We start from the raw sequence: 22,627 nt of genomic DNA, 5'->3' as shown, positions 1-22,627 counted from the left end.
GAGACCGCGTAAACTCTTTACCTCTGTATAACGAACACTGATTGGAAGGACGCAAACTTCACATTAGCAATGCCAACCATCTTCAGGCTCTGCGATACCAGAAACATGACGATGTTTGGTCGTGGCATGCTTGCTGCTGTTGCGACAAATGCTGCTACCATCTCCGGTTTCGCAGCCTCGATGATTGTGTCCCTTACGAGCTCTCCACGCTCAAAAGCGGCGTGTTGATACATGCTGCACGCATAGAGGGTATATCTGTTATCAAAGCCATTGTATCTGTTGGATGGCAGTGGGCGTTGTATATTGGTAGATGCCTGAGGAATGGAGGTTTGTGCCCTGCAAGCTCTGGCTTAGATTGCTGAGGCTCATTATGGTTATAGGTGTAGGTTGGTTGAGGTAATGGTAGTATCAAAGTAATATCGAGATAGCGGGATTTAATTAGCACTTCAGAAGGAGTTTATGTTTACAGAAGCAACAAGATTGTTACCCTCCACGGTCGAGGTTCGAGGTCTCGCTTGGGGGTTTGTTACTTGTCAGATGACTTTACAAGAGGAGCAACGGTTTATCGGCTTCACAACTCCCTATAGACAATAGGCAACGTGTTGATTCTTCAAAATTTGAAAGCTAGTGATGTTGTTGCTGGCTGAAAATCACCGTCATTGGCAACAAATTTGCATTCTAAAAAGGCAACGAGGCAGGTTTTCCCCATCTCTTGCTTTGCTTTGCTTTGCAGCAGCAACGTAAGCATTCCCCGCTTGCCCACTCCGTGTGACACAAAAACACCCAGTGGTAGGTAGTGACTTCGAGTATTGAAGATAATCCAACTTTGCTTGTGGCGCCAATCTTTCAAAAGCTTTGCTTAGGTATGTTTTGCAAATGGCAGGCGGTGTTGTTGAGCAGAGTTGCCAGCAACGGAGCAACTTTGAGTAAGGCGCGCGATGCAAGCATCAGCCATCAGGGCTATCAACTCAAAAAACACTCTCATCAACACGCTTTAGGCAGCATACCAATTGCCCAGAAACCAAGCAACTGCAAACAATGTTATCAAACTCATCCAAGTGAATGGAATGAATTTAGGGGCAATGATGAATAAGCAGGCTGCGATTCCGACTATAAATTGCCCGTCTTATTCCTCCAAATCTCTCTTACTTTTTCTGCATCACGGCCTCTTACCTGGGGATGGCCACCTCCGATCTGTCTCCTGCATCACTGAGCTGAGACCAGACCGCAATGATATATTATACTCTAGATTAAATACCGCTCTGAGACATCACATAATTTACATGTTATGACGGCCGACGCACCACTTCCTGGTCTGTCGGAAGCTCTGTAAGAGACTCACGCAATCCTCTGCCTGACATACAATCCAAGAGTAAGTTATCCTCCTGGTAATACTGTCTCTCAACTAATCAGACTCAGGATCTCCCTCTTTCGGACTTTTCTCTTACCATCAGTATATATATGTGTGCACTGGCAAGAACCTGCGCGCACCTTATATAAATAGAGGTAAGGAGATCCTGTTACTGACGAAAGCTCAACATATGGTACATTCTTACAATTTATAATACTGACAGTCTGAAAACAACAGGAATATGTTCTCTAGAAAACCTTGAACACATAACACAACATGGTAAATAGCGAAGCTTGGCCAGTCTGCCCTCAGTTCTCTAAACGGTAAGTTCACTTTGACCCCGACAAGCCATCAGCGTCTGATATCACCGACAAAGACTGGTTAGCTTCTACGATCTGAAGTGCTGACAGTGTATATAGAGGCTGTGATCATCCATGAGGAGTCGCTCAGAGTCTTCAATTCTACCTGAGAGCTGTAGCGCTGCATAATGGTTAACTTACATGAGGCCCTCGAAGAACTGGGTGGTGAGACCGAAAGCCTTGTTCGGATAGCCCTAGCGCCTGGGTTGACTCTCCACCAAACACGAAAAGTCCCAAGGGCACCTCGCTATTGAGTCAATCGCGCACCCTTTGCTGGACCCTTTGCTATCAGTTCTTGATCTGGGTTTAGAATTACCGCCTCATTCCCTTTCCCGCTTTGGGACACGAAGAGGTATCGGTGCTCCTGGTCAGAGTTTTCTTCAATCCGGCTAGGTGGACAAGATGAACACATCAGCGCAGCATAAGGAGCGGGTTGTCTCAAGTTCTACTAAAGTCTCGAGGAACTAGAACAGGGGCTGAACAAAGTTCGCCTGGACATCTCCTTCGTTCGAAAATGCCTTTCTCAATTTGCATTCAAGGGGATTTCAGTCCGCTCCGTGACACTGGCCAGCATTTCGGGCGCGCCCTGTAGGACAACAATGGCATAATCAAGATTCTCGGCTGTTGTTCCGGATGTAACGTCTCCATCTGCTGGGCTTCAACACACGCAACCGGACTCGCGGCTAGAAATGCACACCTGGATATCACCGGCTAAAGACTCTGGACTTAGGCATACGGCGCCGAAGTTGCCATCTCTATTCTGGTCATTATTGCTTCCAATTTTGTCATTTGGAAGTTCTTCCCACGAAACAACCCCAAGAAAAACAAACCTATTATTTGCATTGTAAGTCCCCTAAGCTTAACAAAATATCACCCTCTTATCTATCTATAGGACCGATATACCGACTACCTCCCGCCTCTTAATCACAGAGCATTTAAGGCGTCGTAGCTCGTTCCCCGTCGAGAACAAGAACTTTTAAAGCAACAGACCAACATGATTGAGCGAAACAGACTGGATACTTAATCCGATGCCAACTGCAATGGACTTTGACAATACTCCGTTTATCAAGGCCGTTGGTCCGCAGCGTCCCGCGACTTCGACGCCGTTACACAGGGAGTCCACCATCCTAGCATAATTCACATGGCAAGACTCGCTACATCCTGCTATGGGTGTCTGGCGCACACGGAGATCAATATGTTGTGTTTGGGGCCGGCCTTGTAGCTCTGAGGGTTTCAATAATCACAGCGGCTTGCCTTAAATGTGTACCCAGAGTTGGTCCAGTCGAGCAGCTACTCCTGGGGCCAACTCACTATCCGCTACATTAATACCATGACCGAAGGCCAAAACGACGATAACCACATACTTATCTGCAGCACGAGACTCGAACACCGTGATCAGTCATGGTCTTGTTCCTACTTGGTCATTCGAAAGAAAGCATGCCAGTCTAGCCTCCTAAGCATATCAATCCCTGTTACCATCTCAATGCTGGGATGGTGGAAACTTCAGCAACATTCTCCGCAGCGTTTGCAACCATGTTGATCGGCTTTCATCAGTATTCTCGATTTGGCAAGCCACTCAGCTATGTTACGGCCGATGTGGCCAGGCTATGGCGACCAAGAGCTCGAGGAGAACATATACACTTCCTGCTGGCTTGAAGACTGTCGCTATTTCTGTAAAGTCTCAAGTGCGAGGCGGTGATAGAATCTCAATGCATACCTACGCTTGACCATTGGCGTCTCATTCTCTTCACGGCCCTTTAAAATCCTATCGGCTTTTACTCGAGTTTATTGGCCTCATTTGCAAGCGACGGTTGCCTTCTGTCACAATCTTATCAACCCAACTGGTTGCTCAACCAGGCTTTCAATTCCACGACATAAACAGGAGCGTTTCAAGAAGAATCAATATATGATCAGATACTAACGCCACCACCTCGAATATATTATATAAGGCCGAGAATCATAAGTCCACTGGCCACAGCAAGTGGCACCAGGGTGAACGCAACACAAAGGTTGAAAAGGAGAACAAAGTAGCCAAGGCCCATGTGCAGGCCAAGGCATCAGGCAGGGACAAGTCGTCCACGGGTGAAGCCAAGGAGAGCGATGAGGATCCTGACTTTGTTACCCCTGAAGTCTATGTCCAGTATCTCGAGAATTTCTTCCTCTTCCGAGGTAACCGAGAAGCGGACGCAAATGAAATATCTCGAAGCGCACCTGATGAAAAAAAAGAAGCAAGCAAATGACGCGGTTTCAAAATACTATATTGCGTGCAAGTCTAGCATGAAGGAATTTGGGAAACTTGTCACCTGTTCTGCGTTCTGCCTTTTAGCAAGACTCCTACAAAGCTCACCACGGTAGTGACAGTGTCGATATCGATATCGACATCGACACTAACAACGACACTGACACTGACACTGACACCGACACGTAATCGTCGTAGTAGATCGCTGAACTATTTGTCAACTGGTTCCACAAATTGTCTGACCCAGGAACAGACTCTGAGGCGTCTGAGGACTCGATCACATTTCAGCTTTCAGACGTCAATGTCAGCGGCGAACGGATTTCGTTTACGTTCAGGGAGGACGAAGAAGGCGATGAAGGAGACAAGGGCGGCAACGATAACAGCACCCAAATAGGATGATGTTGCCAACTCCCCCGGCCTTGAGCTTTCTCTCGGAGGCATCACAGTCCCTGCTACTCCTTTGACACATTAATTGGCCATTGCTCCTTCTTCGACACTCGTAGTTTAGGAGCAACTTATGATTCATCTTCGCAATACTAGGGGCTGGTTGGCCTTAGTTTATATATTAAGGCGACGTTATCAGGACTGTGGGATGTCATTACGGATGCAAAGACTCTATATATAAGGTTCGACGCTCGCAACTCGACTCGCAGCAAGAAACACACATGTTGGCATAGCCGACCACGGCTAGTATCACCCCTACGGTCAACTTGGATCAGTTCGGCAGAGTCTCCCGACCCTGAGTCTCCCCGTCACTGAAGACGTGTGCGAAGAGCACGCTTTGCCTCGGTACTCTCTGTCATATTTTCCAGACAACATCCTTGAGCGAATTCCATTTCTTCGATCCGGATGCTAGAAGCATCAAGCAAGCAATCTTAGCTCGTAGCGTTGGCGACTTCCTGAGTCACATGGGGCTCTGAGGGATGTGTTGGAGCATATAGGCCTGCCCTTTAGTATATACGCAGACCGGTTCAAGCCCAGCGACTGCTGTATGGCCACAAACCTGCTTTTCTCTACATGGGAGCGATTACAGCAAAAGTACTAAGTGAGTACATCACCCACACGGTCAAATCTACAGAGATCGAGCATCGTGTTGAGGCTTGGTCCTGTGCTGAGGTCTTATCTTCTTCTGCTCAATCTCTCGTCCTCTCGGGCGGGCCAGAATCCTAATAATCCTACTCTGCACTGCGACAATTCTCTGTGTACCAAGGTCGTTGGTCCGCAGCCTTGTGTGACTTTGAGCGGGATATTATTCCCATGTGCCAAAGGGCGGTCCATCAGCCCCCATTAAGGGAAGAACTGTTTAGCTGCAGCTTTTCACATTCAGCGAAGGCACTATGAGAGTACAAAGACCTTCCGGAGGTATCGCTAAATGACGTTGAGTCTCACGATCGAGCCATCAGATCCTGATGATAGGAGAAGGATTGTGCAATCGTATCCAGTCTCTCTGCATCATATGCATTTAAGGCATGAGGCCTTCCCTAGTCAGACTTAAATCCTCAGCCTCAGCCTCAGACACTGTAGTAACTTCTTAGTATGCTACTCTTGCCCTCGAATCTGGACAAACCATAATCCTTTACTAGTCTAGTCTAAACTTGTCATAAGCTTTTAGAAGTTTATTCTTCAAATAACCGAAACCAATTCTTTCTATATGGCTAAAACAACCGGTGATATAATCCCAGGGGAAGTGAAGGCTCGTCATGGTTATGAGTGTGCTGATTCATGGTGGTGTTGGTATCTGGTGATATTAATATTAAAGTGATATTAAGAAGGGATGTTTAATTAGCATTTTAGACACAAGGGCCGAAACCACTCGTTTGGGTGGTGACGAAGTAGGCGCCGGATCAACGGCTTGCACTGCTGTCGTTGCAGCTGGGCGTTGTGGACGTGGGGGAGGAGGCATGCTATTACTATTATTATTTACTGGAGGAGGTCGAGGCGGGATGTCAAAGTTTGCAGAAGTTTACGTCTACAGAAGTTATAAAAATTATTACCCTCAAAATCCAAGGTCGGAAACTCCACAAGTCAAGGCCGTTCGAGTCCAAGGTTGTCCAAGGAGTTTAGGTGTTTCTTAGGAAGATTTTAGATCCGTTCTCTCTGATATCATCGAGCTTAGTATCTCTACTCTAAGTCATGAAGAGACTTGTGCATGTTTAGGTGTTTCTTAGAAAGATTTTAGACCAGTTCTCTCTAATATCACCGAGATTCAATCAGTATTTCCTCCCATAGCGCCCATTTTTATTTATGTTTTATCTCTAATTTTTATCTTTTTTTTTTTCCTTCAAAGAGGAATACATGAATTATAACCTTTTTTTGTCTTTCCAGTTTTTTTGTTTCTTTTGTTTCTTTTTCCCTTTTTTTTTGTCTTTGAACTTTTTCTCAAGATGACCTTTTTCCATCTGAAATCCTCATTCAATCCCAAAACGCCAAGACATGTCGGAGTAGATTTGTAAAAAAAAAAAAAGAAAAGAAAAGAAAAAAAAAAACACATGCGAGGCTTCCATCATCTGCGAGCAACATGACTGTACCGGGCCCTGCTCTGTTGATAGGCCATCCTCCTCCTCTGCTCCTCCTCCCTCTTCATCTTTTCTGCCGTGTCCCTTCGTTTCTTGTCATCTTCTAAGATAATGCAATACCTAGAGCAAATAACTTCTGCACATGAATGGGGGGTTTCGTTGCGGTCTCTGAAGAAGTCTTTCTTGGAGGCGCTACGGTTGAGGCCGTCATGCAGCACCGTAGTACCCGTTGGCTCTTTGTACCTGATGACCACTTTGCACATCCAACAGCAACCAGCTGGTTGAGTGTTAATTGCGGTAGAGAAGGGCCGGCCAATGTGTTTAGAACAGTCTCTGATAGGCTTCGACTCCCAAATGTCGAGAGCTTGCAGCTTTGCAGGAGGAAGCGGCTCTCTCAGATCGGGCACACCGATCGCCTGATTAGCCAGATAGGCTCGGCCCATCATTTGGACTGCATCTTCTTTGCAAGTGATCTTCAGGGGTGTGTACTTGCCATCCGTCATGAGGTCTCTGAGTCTTTCGTCGCTGACCTCGATTCCTTTTTCAACCTCGTCAAATTCACGAAGCTCTTCAAAAGCTTTTCTCCACTTAGAAATATCGACGTCGCCGACGATCCGGTTGCGTGCGTTCAATCGCATACTGCAGTAGTGAGGCATACCACTTATGCGGTCTCGGGTACTGCCAATGGAGGTCGAGTCGTGGATAACGTGGAATGGTTTGCCCTTTACCTTACCCATCCCTATACAGATATGGATGATCATTGGGACGATAAAATCGAGCGAATTATCCTTGCCCTCGGTGACTTTTCGAAGTTTTCTTGCCTGTGTTGGCTTGAAACCAACTCCGGGTACCTCCCAAGACGGATCAACGACATGCTTTAGCCCCTCTGCTCATTGATTAGTGCGTGTTATGTGTCAAAGTCTTGCCCGGAGGTGGAGTTGAACTTACCAATGAGTTTTATCATATCGTCATCTGTGTTTTTGGGGTTCTCAAACTCTTGACGCTTCTTCTTGGTGTTCAATACGCACCATAGACGAAGGCAGCGAAGATCAATGGCCGGGATCTTGTCAGCAGGGACAGCAAGCATGTCCTCCACCTCAGCAGGAACTCCACCCTTACTTGCCCAAATCTTTTTGGTTAGAGCTAAGGCAACACGGTTTAACTGATTTGCCAAGTCCATCATCATTGTTGCCATACCGCGCATAGTGTTGCCCGTGTAGGCTTCAGAAGCCAACACATTAGCCGGTTGGAGAAAGGCTTCGGCGTTTTGGTAAGGCACTGGCTGCAGCCCAAAGTCTCTAAACACGCTGATGGCCATGGAAGATGTGTATCGCAACATTGACATAAAGTCCTCAACACCGAATGGCTTCTGGCAATCAGTCATATCATCCCAGCATTCGGATCGTTCAAAATCCGCTGCTTCAATCTTCGCGTGAAGAAGGGTTAGGATGACGGTACCCAAATATTTCGTGAGATAATCACGGCCTTCAATATTGACAGGTCCATTTGGCAGGCCAATTTTAGGATAATCAATTGGAGCGTACCGTGCATCCACCCGAGGAGGATCAGGTACCTCTGGTTCAGTCATGACTGCTTACCTTACCTTAGTACTTGGTCTAAAGATTCCTCATGGTGTACTAAACTTACCTAAATGTTTTCCTCTCTTAGGATAATGGAATGGTCCTAAGTTTAGAAGTACAACGTCCAGGGGACTATAAAAGTCAATGGATTAAGATCACCCCTCAAGAGCACCGCTGTGTATGACTTGCAATAACTGAGGTAGATAAAAGTTGACTTGGCGACAGGAGAAGTTGTCGAGATCAAAATCTTTACATCGGTGTTAAATAATGGAATACGACATGGCCTAGACTTCAAATGACTGGGGATAACCTTTGGTGTGATCTGCTGCTTCCGATTGTTTGAGCGTTTGCTTGTGGTCATGAATCCATCTCTGTCCCGATAACAGTCTTGTGTTTGTGATACTCTGGTGTATCTTCCATTATGATTCAGTTTTGGAGCAAATAGTACATTCGTGAAACCTTCCAAAATCCTTATTTACCTTGTTATAGCATAAGTGTTACAGTGCAAATGTTGCTATATTGCAGAATCAAATCACAGATTTAGTAAACGCATGAATGCGGTGACAAGTAGCGAAGCCATGCTTGCTATTATCGGCTGCAATACGTCTCACAACCGCTACAGTCTGACTTGTACCCGATTGTCATCAAGGAAGCCCTATTAGGGAGAATTGCAGTATTCGAAGAGTAAGGTATTCACTTTCCCCTTGTACTAAGAGAGACCTTTGCCACTGTCAGAATAAGATGTTCAACGCCAACTGTACCTAAACTAAAATTGATCCTGAACGCAAGTACGGTCAGCGTATATAGGGAATGAACTGGAAAGTGTTGGCTACCTTAGTGTGTGTTGTTGAATGGACATGCCCGTCAGTCAAGCTCCATCACTGTTAGAACTCCTGTTGATAGGAAGTATCGGTGACCAAGAAGCTTGGCAACAGGTGCAAACATGGAGAGCTTTCGTGAGTCTTGTCAAACCAAAGAACGCCCAAAAAGCCTGTTTCCCCGTGTGCCCGTGGATATTGAATCAATCAATGGTAATGGTGTGATTTCGCCAAGTTTCCGTCCTTCTAATTTGCGAGGCTTTTCATAGGCTACAAATGCGACGGGAGGGAGCAAAGATTTGTGGCACAAACACTCCAACGGAACCTGGTGCTAACTTATACCATTTTCGCGGTCACACACCACGTGCGGGAAAATTTGTTGTCTTCCCCGAGTTAGTTCCAGCGGAAAGGTACGTGAGATAGTGTTATAGTAGATTAAGCATACAAACTTATATCATGAATTGCCACATGGAGGCGGGCCGTTGCCTCGCCTCATTACACGACACACCCGAAGGTTTACTACATGGCTGGTAGGTTGCAACCTCTCAAAGGGGATATTTTTGCCGTTTGGTATAACATGGAGTCTTTTTCTTACCCTGCATAGCAACCTCAAACTTTCAAGCTCGGTTGATGATACGATTGAAGTCACTGATGGTTAAGCAAATTCGGACTCTCCATCAGTACCATGTCAAATTTGCCGTCCCAGCTTGACTGAAGTGTTTTCGGTAAATGGTTCAACGCTTCACGCAGGACATTCTGCAGCATTTTGAGCTCTTAAGTACTCAATAGCGTGGCACGCTGCCAATACGATCGGTGAATATAGCCCGAGAAGAATCGGATCATGGTGAGCGAGATAGATCATAGCTTGGGGGTTTCGGTGAACAAGACAACTATCAAGTTTAAAGACAATCAAACGAATAAATTCCATGATGTATATAACTATTTGTTTCCTTTATAACCTCTGAAACATATGGTAAGACTTGTGCCGATATATTACACCAATAGCAGAAGTAAATATGGTTGAACCTTGAGCCAGAAGTTTCTTTTTCCTACTGGTCGATCTTTGAACGTCACCGCTCTTAGTCTATCTCAGAGACAATTGGCTTAAAGGCTTCATAAGATACATACAAACTTACACATACCCTTTCATCACTTGTGATGGAGGTCTTGCGCTTTCTTGTCTTCCCTAGCCTAAATAATCAAGCTCTACCGGGTATCTCTGGCTGGCTTGAATTTAATGTCAATCACAATATCCAGGTTGCATCTTCCGCATTTTCGACTAGCAGATAACCTGAATGATGCAATCTCAAAACAGCTTGTTTTGATGATGTGAATAGCCCAATCTTCAGAAGCGAGCACTGTGATCTCGTAGCATATGCCATTGTCCTAGTGATGATGGAAATTCGGAGGGAATAACCCATCACAAATATCTCCAGGATTTATGCATCGTTTCTTGGGTTCGCATTTTGATGTTGTTATGCTTCATCCTATTTCATCCCTCCATTGTATCTGAACGATGAACAGTCCCTCTCTTCACCTTTGACACTGATCATACACTCGCAAACTCAGTATCAGGAAACAGCGGGCGATGTTCTAGCCCTTATTCTGCCACTGGCAGCTGTGAGCTATGAACCACACTGCCCGGCACAGTGGCAGCCGAACCACGATCCATACATGGCCAATCAATAGATCCGTCCAGTGAACTAAGGCCAGGATGGAGGTTATTCACTGTGAATCATTGCTGAACAGCTGCAATTGTTAGAACCAATATCATTAGCAGTGGCAGTTTTCCAAAGCTATAAAGCTACGATCTTCTCCCTCGATCCCAAATCTTTCATCCTCAGCCTTCAACCTTTTCACAGTTGACATCGCATCACAACAACAACTTCACTCAACTACCATAACTCTCAACAACGAACACTACCCTACCTAACTCGATCATCTCTTCATCAAGAGACATCTGCCATCATGAAGCTCATCGCTTTCCGTAAGTCCACCACTTCCCCCAACACCATGACCTCTCTGACCATCACAGTCCTCTTCCTCCTTGGCCTCGTCAACGCCGGAGTTGTCCGCACTCCCGCTGAGGCGGCCACCCTCACCACCGAGGTTACCGCTCCCGCTGAGGCCGCTGCCATCAACGCTGAGCCTACCCTCCCCGTCGAGGCTACCACCCCCGTCGCTACCCCCGACGCCTTCGTCGCCAAGGGTGAGAAGATGGCCTCCTGCAACATCCAGTGCGCCTTCTGGTACCAGAAGTGTTACTACCGCCCTTGGGGCTACAATTGTGACGACAACGGCCTCTTCCGTCGTCGCGGATGGAACCCTGACTGTGAGAAGAACTGCTGGTGCAACTGCGATTCCAAGTAATCGTGACAAGATCACTGGTGTTGAATCCTCATCGGAACGATGAATGGGTCACAATGGAGATGAAAGGAAAGTAAATGGTGGTTGACTCGATGTTACCCTGTCTGTGGGCTCGAGAATGATGCTTTCTTTTGATACTCAGTCGCTCTGTTGAGCTGGACTTCTGATCAGCGGTGGCTTAGATCTACTAACTAGAGAAAATGTGAACTCCTTTCGTCTAAAGCTTGATGATAAACTGTAAGATGTGACTTGTGACTGTATCTGTTGTGATAATATGAGTGACCCAGTCTTGAAGGGAGCTCTGGCGCTGAGCCTCACAGCTAATACGTGGCCCCCCAAAAGCAGCACTGGAATACAAGTGAGACCTGTAACATCAGCTAAGAAAGAAATTTTCCCCAGAACCGTGATGCGTTTGTGAAATATTATTGTCCAATGTGGCCAATGTTCACCGCGGATCTTTGTTCTGGTCCATTCAATAGAGCATGAAATGACGAGTCACTTGTTCAACGTGTACAAGTCCCGAAAGCCGTTTATTCTTGCATTTCTATCCTAATCCTTCGCAAATAAACTATAGGTGTCCTCTTGATATCGACACCGCCAAAGATCAAGTACTTTTCGTTCGACCTCACTTCTCAGCATCAGCATCGCTCTGCGAGGCACCCGGCACGGTCGTCATCGCATCGTTGAACACAGGACCAGGATGACTGATGCACAGGAAGAATACCGCAATGACAATAAGACTGAAAACAGTTAGTACCGACTGGCAACAAAAACACTTGCAACTTACACTCCCTCGAGACCAATGAACAACCCCTCATTTGTGATGAGATCCGAGTATCGATACCCCTTGCTCAACTCATAGCATCGGAACGCACATCGAGCGAGAATTAGAATGACGGCAGCGCTCAAGAATCCAAAGAAGATCCTCATACGGTTTCCCATTGCACTGGCATTCCCACTGCGGAAGTATCGCCAGAGATAGTCACCGAGAAGAGCGCAGAAGAAGACGAGGATGACGACTTGGAGGGACAGACCGGCCAAGGCGATGTCGATACCAGTTTGGCTGGAGCCCTGACTGACTGTTGATAATGCTCCGCCCGCAGCTTGGAGGATGAGACAGACAACATCAGCGGGAATGAAGATCCACCAGACGAGTTCTGGTTTGAAGCGGGAGACCTCGGGGGCAAAGTATTTGATACTGGATTGTCAGTCAAGTCATTATCTGTTGGGATGAGGGGTCGTACGTCTTGGAGAGCGTCACGTAAATAGCAGCTGTGTAGAAGACAGGACCACTCGTGATAAACACAATCTGGATCATGAAACCTCCAAAATTGAAGGGGTTATTATACATAATAATCCTTCCAATGTATCCAATAATCTCAAACAAACACCCAATCATCATGAAGCTCATGTAGAACCACTGCTTCCACTTGATGCCCAAAACGAGATGTGTCCCCATGGCGATGGCGTAGAGGACGATGAAGGTGATGTTCGCAGCGAGCGAAGGTCGGTATTGGTAGACGCTCCATTCTATGGGACACAGAGCGAGAGTGCAGTTGGCGTCGGGGCCAAAGACGATCACATTGTCTGGCAGTTCCTGCGACATGATGGCTGCTTAGTTTGATGATGTTGATACTGAGAAGTTGAGGGGAGGGGAGGTGAGGGGAGGTGAGGGGAGGTGAGGGGAGGGGTGAAGAGAAGAGATAAGGTTGATGGAAGTCGGCCAGGAGTGGGATAGCCTTTTGGCGTCGGAGCATTGTTTTACTTTATACATCTCCTCTCTCATCCATTGAACCCTGCACATCAGCATTCGAATCAACTCAAATTGTCTCAACACCGCGTGTAATAGTTACCACCCTCGAATGACTATCCATATCCACCACCAATGCCAGGCGCTTCAGCCCTGCGACAAGCGAATCCGAACTCTGAGCCAATCAGAACCCCCGAGCGCTATCAGGTCCAGTAAATTGAGTCTCGGAAGCTAGGATAACCCCCTGTAGCGCTAAACCTTTAAAGGGAACGCTTTCGAGCTGTCTAAGTTGTTTTTGGGAAGGCCTTTCGAGGTGGGATGGTTGGTACGTCACGTCAGTTTAATGACGGCTTGATGTTGTTTTTTTGTGTCTGAAGGAATGCGAGTGCGAAGGGCGTTTTAGGCCTGATAACGGTTATTTGGCTTGAATGAATCATTGCATTGGCTGAGAGCCCTATCGTAAATAGGCTCTTTGAAGGTCAAGTTAGTGATGCGTGCGTGTATGACATCAATGCACACTTCAACGGTGAGCACGTTTCATGGCGCGTAAGACGGCAGGGCTTTGTCTATCAGCGCATCTACCGTAGTCATGTTCAGTTCTCAGTGGATGCTATCCACAATCCCCAACTCCCATTACTCGTACATCAAACAATCCTCATTGGTCTCGGTCCCGAAAACAACGCTCCCCAACCGACGATCAACAATCTACAGTTTCATAAGCGTAGTATTAGCCAAGATCTATTTACTTTCACTCCATATGGGGTCATCGTCATCTGTAAACGAATCCCCTTATTTTAAGCATAATCCTTTGAAGGATCGGTCCGGCTCGAAGTTATCCCGCTTGACACTATTAGCCCCCGGACATGGTGCGACGTTGACGACGAGGCGTGGCGCAGGCTACGGGAGATATGGAAATTGAGGGCCTTAGTCCTAAGTGATGAAGAGGTTTAGGTAAATTTAGGTTAAGTTTAACGATACCTTTTGTCAAGTGTATTTGGACACCCTCTGACAAGGCACAGGTCAGGCACTAGACATGTTGCCTATTGTTTATAGGGAGTTGCGAAGTCAACAAACCGCTGCTCCTGTTGCGAAGCTATCTAACAGACAAGAAACGGACTCTTGAGCGAGACTTTGACTGTTAAGAGTAACAATCTTGTGTACTTCTGTAAATATAAACTCCTTCTAAAGTGCTAATTAAACCCTGCTATCTCGATACCACTTTAACACTGGGCTACCGTTAGACTACTTAGACTACCAGATACCAACACAATATGTGTCAACACGTCGCTTTTAGCGTAGAGAGCTTGTGAGGGATACAATCCTCGAGACTGCGAAACCGGAGATGATAGCAGCATTTATCGTAACAGCAGCAAGCATATCACGGCCTGAATAATGCAATCTTAAAGCAGCTTGTTGTGATAATCTGGATGGCTGTGAACTAGACTACGAGGCATGGTGCTTTTTATCATGGAGTTATACAAGCCTTTTCATCATTTAGAATAGAGATCCTAAGCTTTCTTACCACCGCTTGAATTCAATGTTGCATTATTCGTCGTAGACAACCTGAATGATGCAGTCTCAAAGCAGCTTGTTGTGATAATGTGGACGACCTAATATTCAGAAGTGATCACTGGTGCTGACCCAAAAGTATGAAAGTATTTCTACGAGTTTGCGGCACTTTAGGATAAACTTGGTGTGCTCTTTGACAAGTTTACTCTCGTCCGTAGTACACAGTCAATGCCCCAAGACTCGATTCCTAAGATGAGATGCCAACCTCGCGCTCAATCTCCTCCTTACTGGGACACCACTTATCCTGCAACTGCTTATCTGTCGACTTCTCAATGATACTCTTCTCCCACCACTCACCCCAACTCGTCAAGAAGATCCGATCGCGATCCTCAGGGAAGTCACTTCGCGTCATAGCCGCAAGGACACTTTGTGCACCTGTCACATAGTCAGTTATCGTCCCAACATAATGGTTCACGACTTACCCTCAGGGATCGACTTTGCGTCAGCCATATCAGCTTTGATGCCCATACGATTCGCGAGACCTGTACCAGGGATGAGACCTGGTGAAACAGCGACCACGTCGTTGTTATCGGCAAGTTGGCGACGCCACCACTGTGCGCCCAGGAGGCCGGTGAATTTGGTGTTGCAGTATGTCGTGCTGGCGGAGGCACCAGATCCGGCTTTGAGTTCTGTGTCGAGTACGCCTGTGCGAGGTCAGAACATGAGACTGAGCGTGGATGTTGTGACTTACTGGGATCAGAGACTCGTCGAATTGCGCCGGACGAAACGAACACGATCCTCGACTTGGACTCGACCAGCTTTTCCCTCAAGAGATGTACGAGATAATGCTGCGCTACAAAGCATCAGTATCTCACATCGCACTCAACTCATCGAAAGAACTCACAGAGATGATTCACAATATGAGATTCACACCACTTCGACCCATGTGGTCCCGGCCCCTCAGCAGCAACACCTCCCAATCCAGCATTGAGTAACAAGTAATCAATCTTCTCTCTACCAATCTTATCAAGCGTCTGCTCCGCAAAAGACTTGACACCCTTCAAATCATTCAACTCCAGCGGAAGAACAGTGACTCCATGAGATTCACGGTCGAACTTGAGCTCATCGTAAGCTTTCTGTGCATTCTTGGTGTTGCGTGCGCCGAGGATGACTCTGTATGGTTGACTCTGGCTGAGGAGCTGCTTGATTGCTTCGAAGCCCTGTATATGTTAGTGTTTGTTACACAGGGCTGGGGCTTGAGGGCTTACGATTCCGGATGAAACGCCGGTTGCTACGATTGTTTTTGCGAGGGAAGACATTTTGGCGTGTGAATTGAGAATGAGTTCGTTGAATTGGTTGTGAGTATTGGGTGCTTACGGGTTGTTCTTGAGCCAGGTTTTAGGTTGGCGGGGTGGTCGGATTTATAGGTGACGTAAACACTGTTGACTTCACGTCAACCTTGGCTACCTTAGGGGAGGAAGCAAAACTCGGGACCCCGAGCCTAACTGATAAAACGATTTAGGTAACTTAGGATGAGTTTAGGATACCTTTTAGGGAGTTTATTTTATCACCCTAAACTTGGGTCTTGTATTTTCTTGCTCCTAAAAGCTTGGGCGGATTGTGTAAGCGGACAAGACAATGAACAGGGGTTTAAACAAAAAGTGGTCTTAAATCTGAGGTGATCAAGGTATAATTATTAATTGTCTATTCAACTTTTCAACTTTTCATCTCTAGGGCGCGTCCGTTGTGGGTTCATGCGGTAATACTTTTGGAATTGGCCCAAGGCCTAAACTGTAAAACTATCAGCTTCATCTCATCACATCACATCACAATATCACTTACTACGTTTTCTTCCACCCAGCAATAGTACTCCTCGGAATCTGAAAGTGATTCTCCGCATCCGTCGTAGAAGGCGGTACCATTTCTCCTCTCCGATCAACACGAGTATGAAGCATCCACGTAATAACCTCCTCCTTCTTCCTCTTCGAATAACTAGCCTCCTTTCGCACAATCGGTGTAGTCCGTAGCATTTTACGTTCTGACAACGGCTTTGGCTTCGGTCCTCTCTTCTTCTTGGGCGGAGGTCCCATGTCATGTGTTACTTGGCCTCTGGAGGAAGATTTTGGTGCTGGAGTAGATGCTACGGAAGATGGTGCGGGTGTTGAGGCGACGGATGAGGGAGCTGGGGTAGCTGCCGGTGCAGGCGTTGGAGCAGCGGATTGAGGTCCTGGGGTTGGCGTTGGTGTGAATCGGGGTGTGGCTAGTGGTGTAAAGAGAGGAGATTGCTGGGGTGTCATGATACGAGTTCCTTGGGGTGTGAGAAGGGGGCTTTGAGGGGGTGCAAGCCCCGGTTGAAGAGCATAGTGAGGGTGTGCCATGTATGGGGATGGCGGTATCTGAGGATGAGGACTCTGTGCCATTTGCGGATGCGGACTTTGTGGTATATGGGGATGCGGAGATTGTGCCATTTGCGGATGAGGCGATTGTGGCATGTGAGGGTGAGGACTATGTGGCATTTGATACGGAGACTGAGGCATCTGATGAGGCGACTGAGCCATATAAGGTGAATGCGGAACCTGATGAGGATGAGGATATCCCATATGAGGATGCTGAGCCATGTGCGGAGTTGGCGGCATCTGGTGAGGAGACTGTGGCATCTGGTGATAAGGAGACTGGGGCATCTGAGGATACGGAGGCTGAGCAGCCCGAGGAGACTGCTGCTGCTGCACCATCTGAGCATGTTGAACCTGAGCCGGAGCTAGAGGTCGTCCACCCGTTCGAGGAGACTGAGAAACTCGCGGTTGTAAAGTCCGGGGCGATTGGGGAGGTCGAGCTGCTTTTGGAGCTTCTGTAGTGGCTTGCTCAGTCTTGTTGGAAACTTTACGCCCTTGGGGGGGTTGAGCAGTTGACTCGGCCGTTGCAGACTCAACAGCCCCTGAATGAGTCACCTCGGAGGCCTCGTCATCCTCAATGGACTCAACGGCCGTATCATTCTTGTCTGAGGAAGCCATCGTAAGACCTTTTCGATATAAGTTGGCTTAGTAAACAGAAGTCGAAGAGATGACGAGCTCCACTGATCTGATGAGAAACTCAACGATTTCGGGCAAGTTAGCGTCGCGCTAAATTCAGGGATCATAAATTAGTCAACTCTGTACCTGACTGTCGGCAAAGTAATGCCCATGCTCAAGGTATCTTTGCTCAGACTATTTTGCTACAAGAATGCTGCCGAAGGATCTACCAATCAAGTTTTTGCTTGGGCCCCGTTTTGGGCGGGGGTGTCCATTTTTTTGCTGTCCCAACTTTTCAGCTTCACACTTGTATACCTGACATAGTGCATACACGTCTTGTTGGACTACAATGATTATGATTGGAGATGGGCTTAAGGTGGAGAGTAACTTTTAAAGACTTTGTATAAGATGGCCGAGTTCAAGTTTTGGCTTATGTAATGTGTCAACTCCCATTTAATTCAATTATTACCTGATCGGAAGAACCCTCGTGTTATCTTACCCTATAGATTTATACCCGTCAACATCTGCTGTTAGGCAATCAGTAACGCAAGTCAACCTTCACATCATAAGCGAGCATCCATACGTCAATCAGGCCGCTCGTACAGCCTTCTATTTTGGTCTATGTAGTCAGCTTAACTACCGCATAAATAGCACCTTTAAACGTTCTTGGTTCTCAACTCCTCCGGCAACGTAGCAACCTTCTCATGGAAGAGCTTCTCAGCATCAGCCCACACCCGCGAAGTTTTGCGATCCTTGAGTGTAAGCAGAGACTCCTTGAGACCCTCACTAAAGGCCTCACTAGCCTCGCGGGGAAGCATGGAGGGAAGGTGGTCAATGCTGATGACGGAAAGGGGGAGGTTGTTCTGGTCGTCCTTGATCTCGACGGGGACGGTGGGGTCCTCGAAGGTGGTGTTGATGGAGTAGATGGGGATGGGGTTGTGGGGGTTTGTGGTATCACAAGAAACGTCGATGACTACAGCGAGGTTGCGACCCTTCTTGGCGAGGAGTTCTTGGTTGATGAAAGGGGGGATGGGCTTGGAGAGGTAGATGGCGTTAAGGAAGACATCAGCCTTCGCAATTTCCTCGTAAGGTCCTGAAGAGGTTAGTTCCATCATCGAAGGCACACACATAAGCACACATATAACTAACCATCACGGTCCTTGGTTTCGTTCAAGTCCCAACGGGTGATGTTCTCATCAGGCATGCCGGCCTTGAGGAAAAGGTCCACAGCACCCTTGCCACATCGTCCAAGAGCACCAAGGACGAGAGCAGTGGGCTTGCGTCCGAGAGCCTTCTCAGCCTTGGCGAGATCCTCGCGAATCTGGTTGACGAGCTCATCTTCGTTCAGGTAATATCCGCGGCCATCGGTGAATGTCTCGACAGACGGAAGCTTAGATGACGGGTCCTGCAGCTGGTGGGAAAGTGTCTTTATTCCAAGCGCAGCCCCGGCGAAGCCTGCGTGGAAACCAAACCTGAAGAGTTGTCAGCAAGTGAGATAGAGACGATCTGAAGTTTACTCCGTTGCGAAGTCCAGTTGTTGAAGCACCCGCAAAACCCGCGCGAACCCAACTCAACACTGGCCAAGCCTCGTAACAGACTGCATGAACCCAATTTGGAAGGCCGTAGCAAACCTCGCTTGAGGTGCGGCATGGATAATGCTTTAGTCTTGACAGCAGGAACCTAGAGTGAAGCCGCGTGAACCATGAGATTTGGAAGATGAACGGTGTAAGAGCTCATTTGCAGAGCTCATACCACCTCGACCAAACACTAGCAAAGCCCTTTGCGAGCCTCAGGCTCAGATCGAGGTATCCAGAAGATGCTGCTTAGCCACTCGTGCTTGAAGACTGCATCATAAAACTCAAGCTCCGAGCTCCACCTGGGGGTCGTGCATGCCCAGCTCCTTTTGGGTCGTCAAAGCCAGGATCACAATAACGACACTCCTCGGAAGGTGAACTTCTGACCTAGTCATAAGAACCTGGCCGTTGAGCCCGGAGGCTCCAAGGTGTTGGTTGTGAGGTGTGGGCGCAAACCCGCCCTGTCTTCAACCATCGAGACCTTCCAAAAAAGGAAATAATCGCCGCATCTCAAGCTTCATATTGGAGAAAAACTTACGCAGAAACACGTCGGCCTTCAGCGTCATGCAAAAACTCCAAGTCATACAGAGTAGACCCGCCGCGAGACCAACGACCGAGAACCTTCTCCCAGCCTCCCTGGTTCTGTGTCGATTTCGTTAGCTAAGACTTCATCCGAGTCGTCTAATAAACAAGTTATTACTTTGTAGCAGTGTGCAAATGTCTAAGTCGAGTCAGTAACAGGAGCGCCCTAGTGCCAGAGATTCGACATACGATGTGATCATTCTTCAGAGGGAAATCCTCCTCGGGAATCTCCTTCAATCCGAGTATGATTGTCCCAGGCTCAGCGTTGGGCCAGACACCCGTGTCGACAAGACGAGCACCAGCAGCTTCATATTCAGAGTCCTCAAAGATACGCCTAAATTTGGGATCGGTGGATGACCGCTCGACGGAGATGGGGTATCCAGCATCGACGAGTGTCTTGATAACCGCGGGGGAGAAAGATCGGTGCTCGAGAGGCTTCTCCTCGGCGCGAAGAAGGATGTGAGGATATTCAGACATGATTGTGACGGTTCTGAGGCTGTAAATTCTGAAGTTTCGAAAATAATTAGCTGGTGGCGATCGAATTGGAAAAGTTGAGCGGAGAAGAGTGTAGCGGGTGAAAAGGCTCAGTGAGGATCCAATTGACGGGCATGAAAACATAAAAGAGAGGAAACGCACAGTAAGACGCGATTGAGTTATAAAAAATGATCGAAATAGGAAGGAAATCGCGTACCTGGTGTGTCGGATGTTTTTTCTTTTTATCTGAGTCACAAAAAAGAGTCAAGGTGTGAGTGTTAGAATGGTCTGCTCCTGAATCGGCCTGAGATTGCGACAAGGCGAAAAATGGCCCCGCTCCCGCAGCCGAACAACCCCGCGGTGGGGACTTTGATTGCTATTTTGGGTTTAGCGAGGGGATTTGAAGCTGTTTTGACGATTGCATCATTAATTCAGGTCCTAGCTCTGAAGCTTGAGTGCAAATGGAACTGCCGTGGATTCGATGTGGAAGTATTTCACGAGAAGATCGCGGTAGAACCTTAGCATCAAGCGGCTACAGTCTGTGCAAGGTCTTCAATTACATTGCTTGGATTGTACTTGGTTATGAGGTTGGCTGGCACCGATCTGAGATTGGTGACAATAAAGGACTGATGTTATGTTACCTTCAACCCTCAACTCTGGCAAAGCTAAGGTCAGGTCAATCCAGCGTCGACTGACATTTCCATATCGTTCGGGGGCAATTGCTTGATTCGAGCCATGATAACAGAAATTAAGTGTTCATAATCTGATCATTATGCATTCGGTGACTCGGAATATTGTGAGTCATCAAGATACCTTACCATTTGATTCACTTTACGGCCCCGTGCAGGTCAATAAGAGCACCAAAAACTACCAATTGTCCAGCACGCATCCCTTCAGCTCCCTCCCATCATCATTATTCCCCTTAGTCCAATTAAGCCCTACCAAGCTTGACCGAAAATGATCCATCTCGCTCCTGTGCCTGGCCCACTTCCCAGCCAAGCAACCATCGATCGCCGGAAATGATGCGCTCATACAACAGATCGGATCGCGTTCCTTGGACGACCGCATCCGATCAGTCCAACCTTGTTCAGCTGAGACCATGCACGCACTTAAACGTCAGAGTCAATTTACTTCAATTAGGTTCGAATCGATCACCGTAAGCTGCTTGCGACGCATTGTTTGTACCCTTTTTTTCTATGACGCTACGATTAAGAGATGGCTGGAATGACGACACGGCTGAGACCAAAAGCAATAATAATGGTTACAAAACCTGGGTGATGGTTCAAAAAGAACCTGCAATTAACATCAATTGATCGCAATTACTCAATTCTCTCGATATTACACGTATCCCAATCCAATCCGTAAACAAAACTGCAATCATGAAGGGCAACGATGAAGTTATCCAAGAGTTCAACGAGGTCGTCAACATGACGGCCTCAGAGCTCGAGAAGTGGCTCAAGTCAGATGATTCCAACAGTGCTGGCTGGCCAAAGGAGGATGAGAATGGAGAGACTGTCGGACATGACAGTGGTCGCAAGATTGTTGAGATCTTGAAGGAGAACCCCAAGAAAGAACCTGAGAAGTACACCGATGAGCAAGTTGAGCACATGCGCAAGGTTGTTTCCTACTGGTAGGTTTCACAGGTTGACTTCGACTGATATCGGACGATCTGCTAGTCAATTGCGTGCTAACAGTATGTAGCAAGCGACATCTTGCTCAGGAGACCAAGGCCAACAACAACAAGTCCCCCGAGGAGGTCAAGAAGACCAAGTCTTACTCGTCACTCAAGAACTGGGGTCACGATTTCCTCAAGGCCCAGGGCAAGGAGAACGGTAGTGAGAAGAAGGAAGAGAAAGAGGAAAAGGGAGAGGAAAAGGAAGAAGAGAACGACGACGCTGAGGAAGCCGAGGACGAAGAAGGTGATGGCGATGATAAGCAAACCGGCGAGAAGCGACGGGCCACTCGAAGCCAGACTGGTTCAAACAAGAAGCGCGAGACTCGCAAGGGAGAGTCTACAAAGTCCAATGATGAAGAGGAAGAGGAAGAGGATGAAGACGAAGAAGATGGTGAAAAGAAGCAGTCCAATGGCCAGTCCAAGAAGTCCAACGGATCCTCAAAGAAGGAGGAAGAGGCTGAAGAGGAACAAGATGATGATGAGGGTGGTGATGACTCTGGCGCAAAGAAAGGACCTAAGAAGGGTGAGACTGTGAGCTGGAACTGGGGACAAGGACAGCCCGAGGGCAAAGTCTTGGATGTCAAGGCTGAAGAGTGAGTTCCTCGATTGTTAATGAGATCGGTTACTAACATTGAGTGCAGTACGACAATTACAACGAAGAACGGTAATGAGGTCTCCAGGAAGGGTGATGAAGAGGATCCTGCTGTTGTATTGGATACGGGCAAGAACAAGGCTATCAAGAAGGCTCATGAGTTGAACTAGACGGTTTACGCGGGTTTTCATTGAGTGGTAATAAAGAGGGAATTTTTGTATTTACTGGATCTT

The 22,627-nt window shown here is 47.4% G+C and overlaps 8 protein-coding genes across 8 annotated transcripts; 3 read left to right on the top strand and 5 right to left on the bottom strand.

Moving 5' to 3' along the window:
* Positions 1-3,317: 3,317 nt before the first annotated feature.
* On the top strand, positions 3,318-3,950 carry J7337_010017 (uncharacterized protein; the record flags this gene model as incomplete). The annotated part of the gene is made up of 2 exons (XM_044827604.1): positions 3,318-3,395; positions 3,660-3,950. 2 exons carry the CDS (start codon positions 3,318-3,320, stop codon positions 3,948-3,950), a joined length of 369 nt encoding a protein of 122 aa, XP_044678198.1.
* A 2,502-nt stretch (positions 3,951-6,452) lies between these two features.
* J7337_010016 (uncharacterized protein) lies at positions 6,453-8,053 on the bottom strand (the record flags this gene model as incomplete). Its single annotated transcript, XM_044827603.1, has 2 exons — positions 6,453-7,351; positions 7,414-8,053. The coding sequence occupies 2 exons, from the start codon at positions 8,051-8,053 to the stop codon at positions 6,453-6,455; spliced, it is 1,539 nt and encodes a 512-aa protein (XP_044678197.1).
* A 2,778-nt stretch (positions 8,054-10,831) lies between these two features.
* Positions 10,832-11,233, top strand: J7337_010015 (uncharacterized protein; the record flags this gene model as incomplete). The annotated part of the gene is made up of 2 exons (XM_044827602.1): positions 10,832-10,850; positions 10,899-11,233. 2 exons carry the CDS (start codon positions 10,832-10,834, stop codon positions 11,231-11,233), a joined length of 354 nt encoding a protein of 117 aa, XP_044678196.1.
* Positions 11,234-11,855: 622 nt separating this feature from the next.
* Positions 11,856-12,836, bottom strand: J7337_010014 (uncharacterized protein; the record flags this gene model as incomplete). The annotated part of the gene is made up of 3 exons (XM_044827601.1): positions 11,856-11,970; positions 12,018-12,428; positions 12,475-12,836. 3 exons carry the CDS (start codon positions 12,834-12,836, stop codon positions 11,856-11,858), a joined length of 888 nt encoding a protein of 295 aa, XP_044678195.1.
* Positions 12,837-14,736: 1,900 nt separating this feature from the next.
* J7337_010013 (uncharacterized protein) lies at positions 14,737-15,808 on the bottom strand (the record flags this gene model as incomplete). Its single annotated transcript, XM_044827600.1, has 5 exons — positions 14,737-14,924; positions 14,972-15,193; positions 15,241-15,342; positions 15,394-15,709; positions 15,758-15,808. The coding sequence occupies 5 exons, from the start codon at positions 15,806-15,808 to the stop codon at positions 14,737-14,739; spliced, it is 879 nt and encodes a 292-aa protein (XP_044678194.1).
* Positions 15,809-16,330: 522 nt separating this feature from the next.
* J7337_010012 (uncharacterized protein) lies at positions 16,331-17,500 on the bottom strand (the record flags this gene model as incomplete). The annotated part of the gene is made up of 1 exon (XM_044827599.1): positions 16,331-17,500. The coding sequence occupies one exon, from the start codon at positions 17,498-17,500 to the stop codon at positions 16,331-16,333; it is 1,170 nt and encodes a 389-aa protein (XP_044678193.1).
* A 653-nt stretch (positions 17,501-18,153) lies between these two features.
* On the bottom strand, positions 18,154-20,130 carry J7337_010011 (uncharacterized protein; the record flags this gene model as incomplete). Its single annotated transcript, XM_044827598.1, has 4 exons — positions 18,154-18,590; positions 18,647-18,969; positions 19,610-19,713; positions 19,843-20,130. 4 exons carry the CDS (start codon positions 20,128-20,130, stop codon positions 18,154-18,156), a joined length of 1,152 nt encoding a protein of 383 aa, XP_044678192.1.
* A 1,376-nt stretch (positions 20,131-21,506) lies between these two features.
* On the top strand, positions 21,507-22,564 carry J7337_010010 (uncharacterized protein; the record flags this gene model as incomplete). Its single annotated transcript, XM_044827597.1, has 3 exons — positions 21,507-21,757; positions 21,829-22,395; positions 22,444-22,564. 3 exons carry the CDS (start codon positions 21,507-21,509, stop codon positions 22,562-22,564), a joined length of 939 nt encoding a protein of 312 aa, XP_044678191.1.
* Between the last annotated feature and the right edge of the window lie 63 nt (positions 22,565-22,627).

This window comes from Fusarium musae, chromosome 7 (assembly GCF_019915245.1).
Source record: "Fusarium musae strain F31 chromosome 7, whole genome shotgun sequence".
NCBI lineage: Eukaryota > Fungi > Ascomycota > Sordariomycetes > Hypocreales > Nectriaceae > Fusarium > Fusarium musae.
This window is presented reverse-complemented; position numbering and strand designations above follow the sequence as displayed.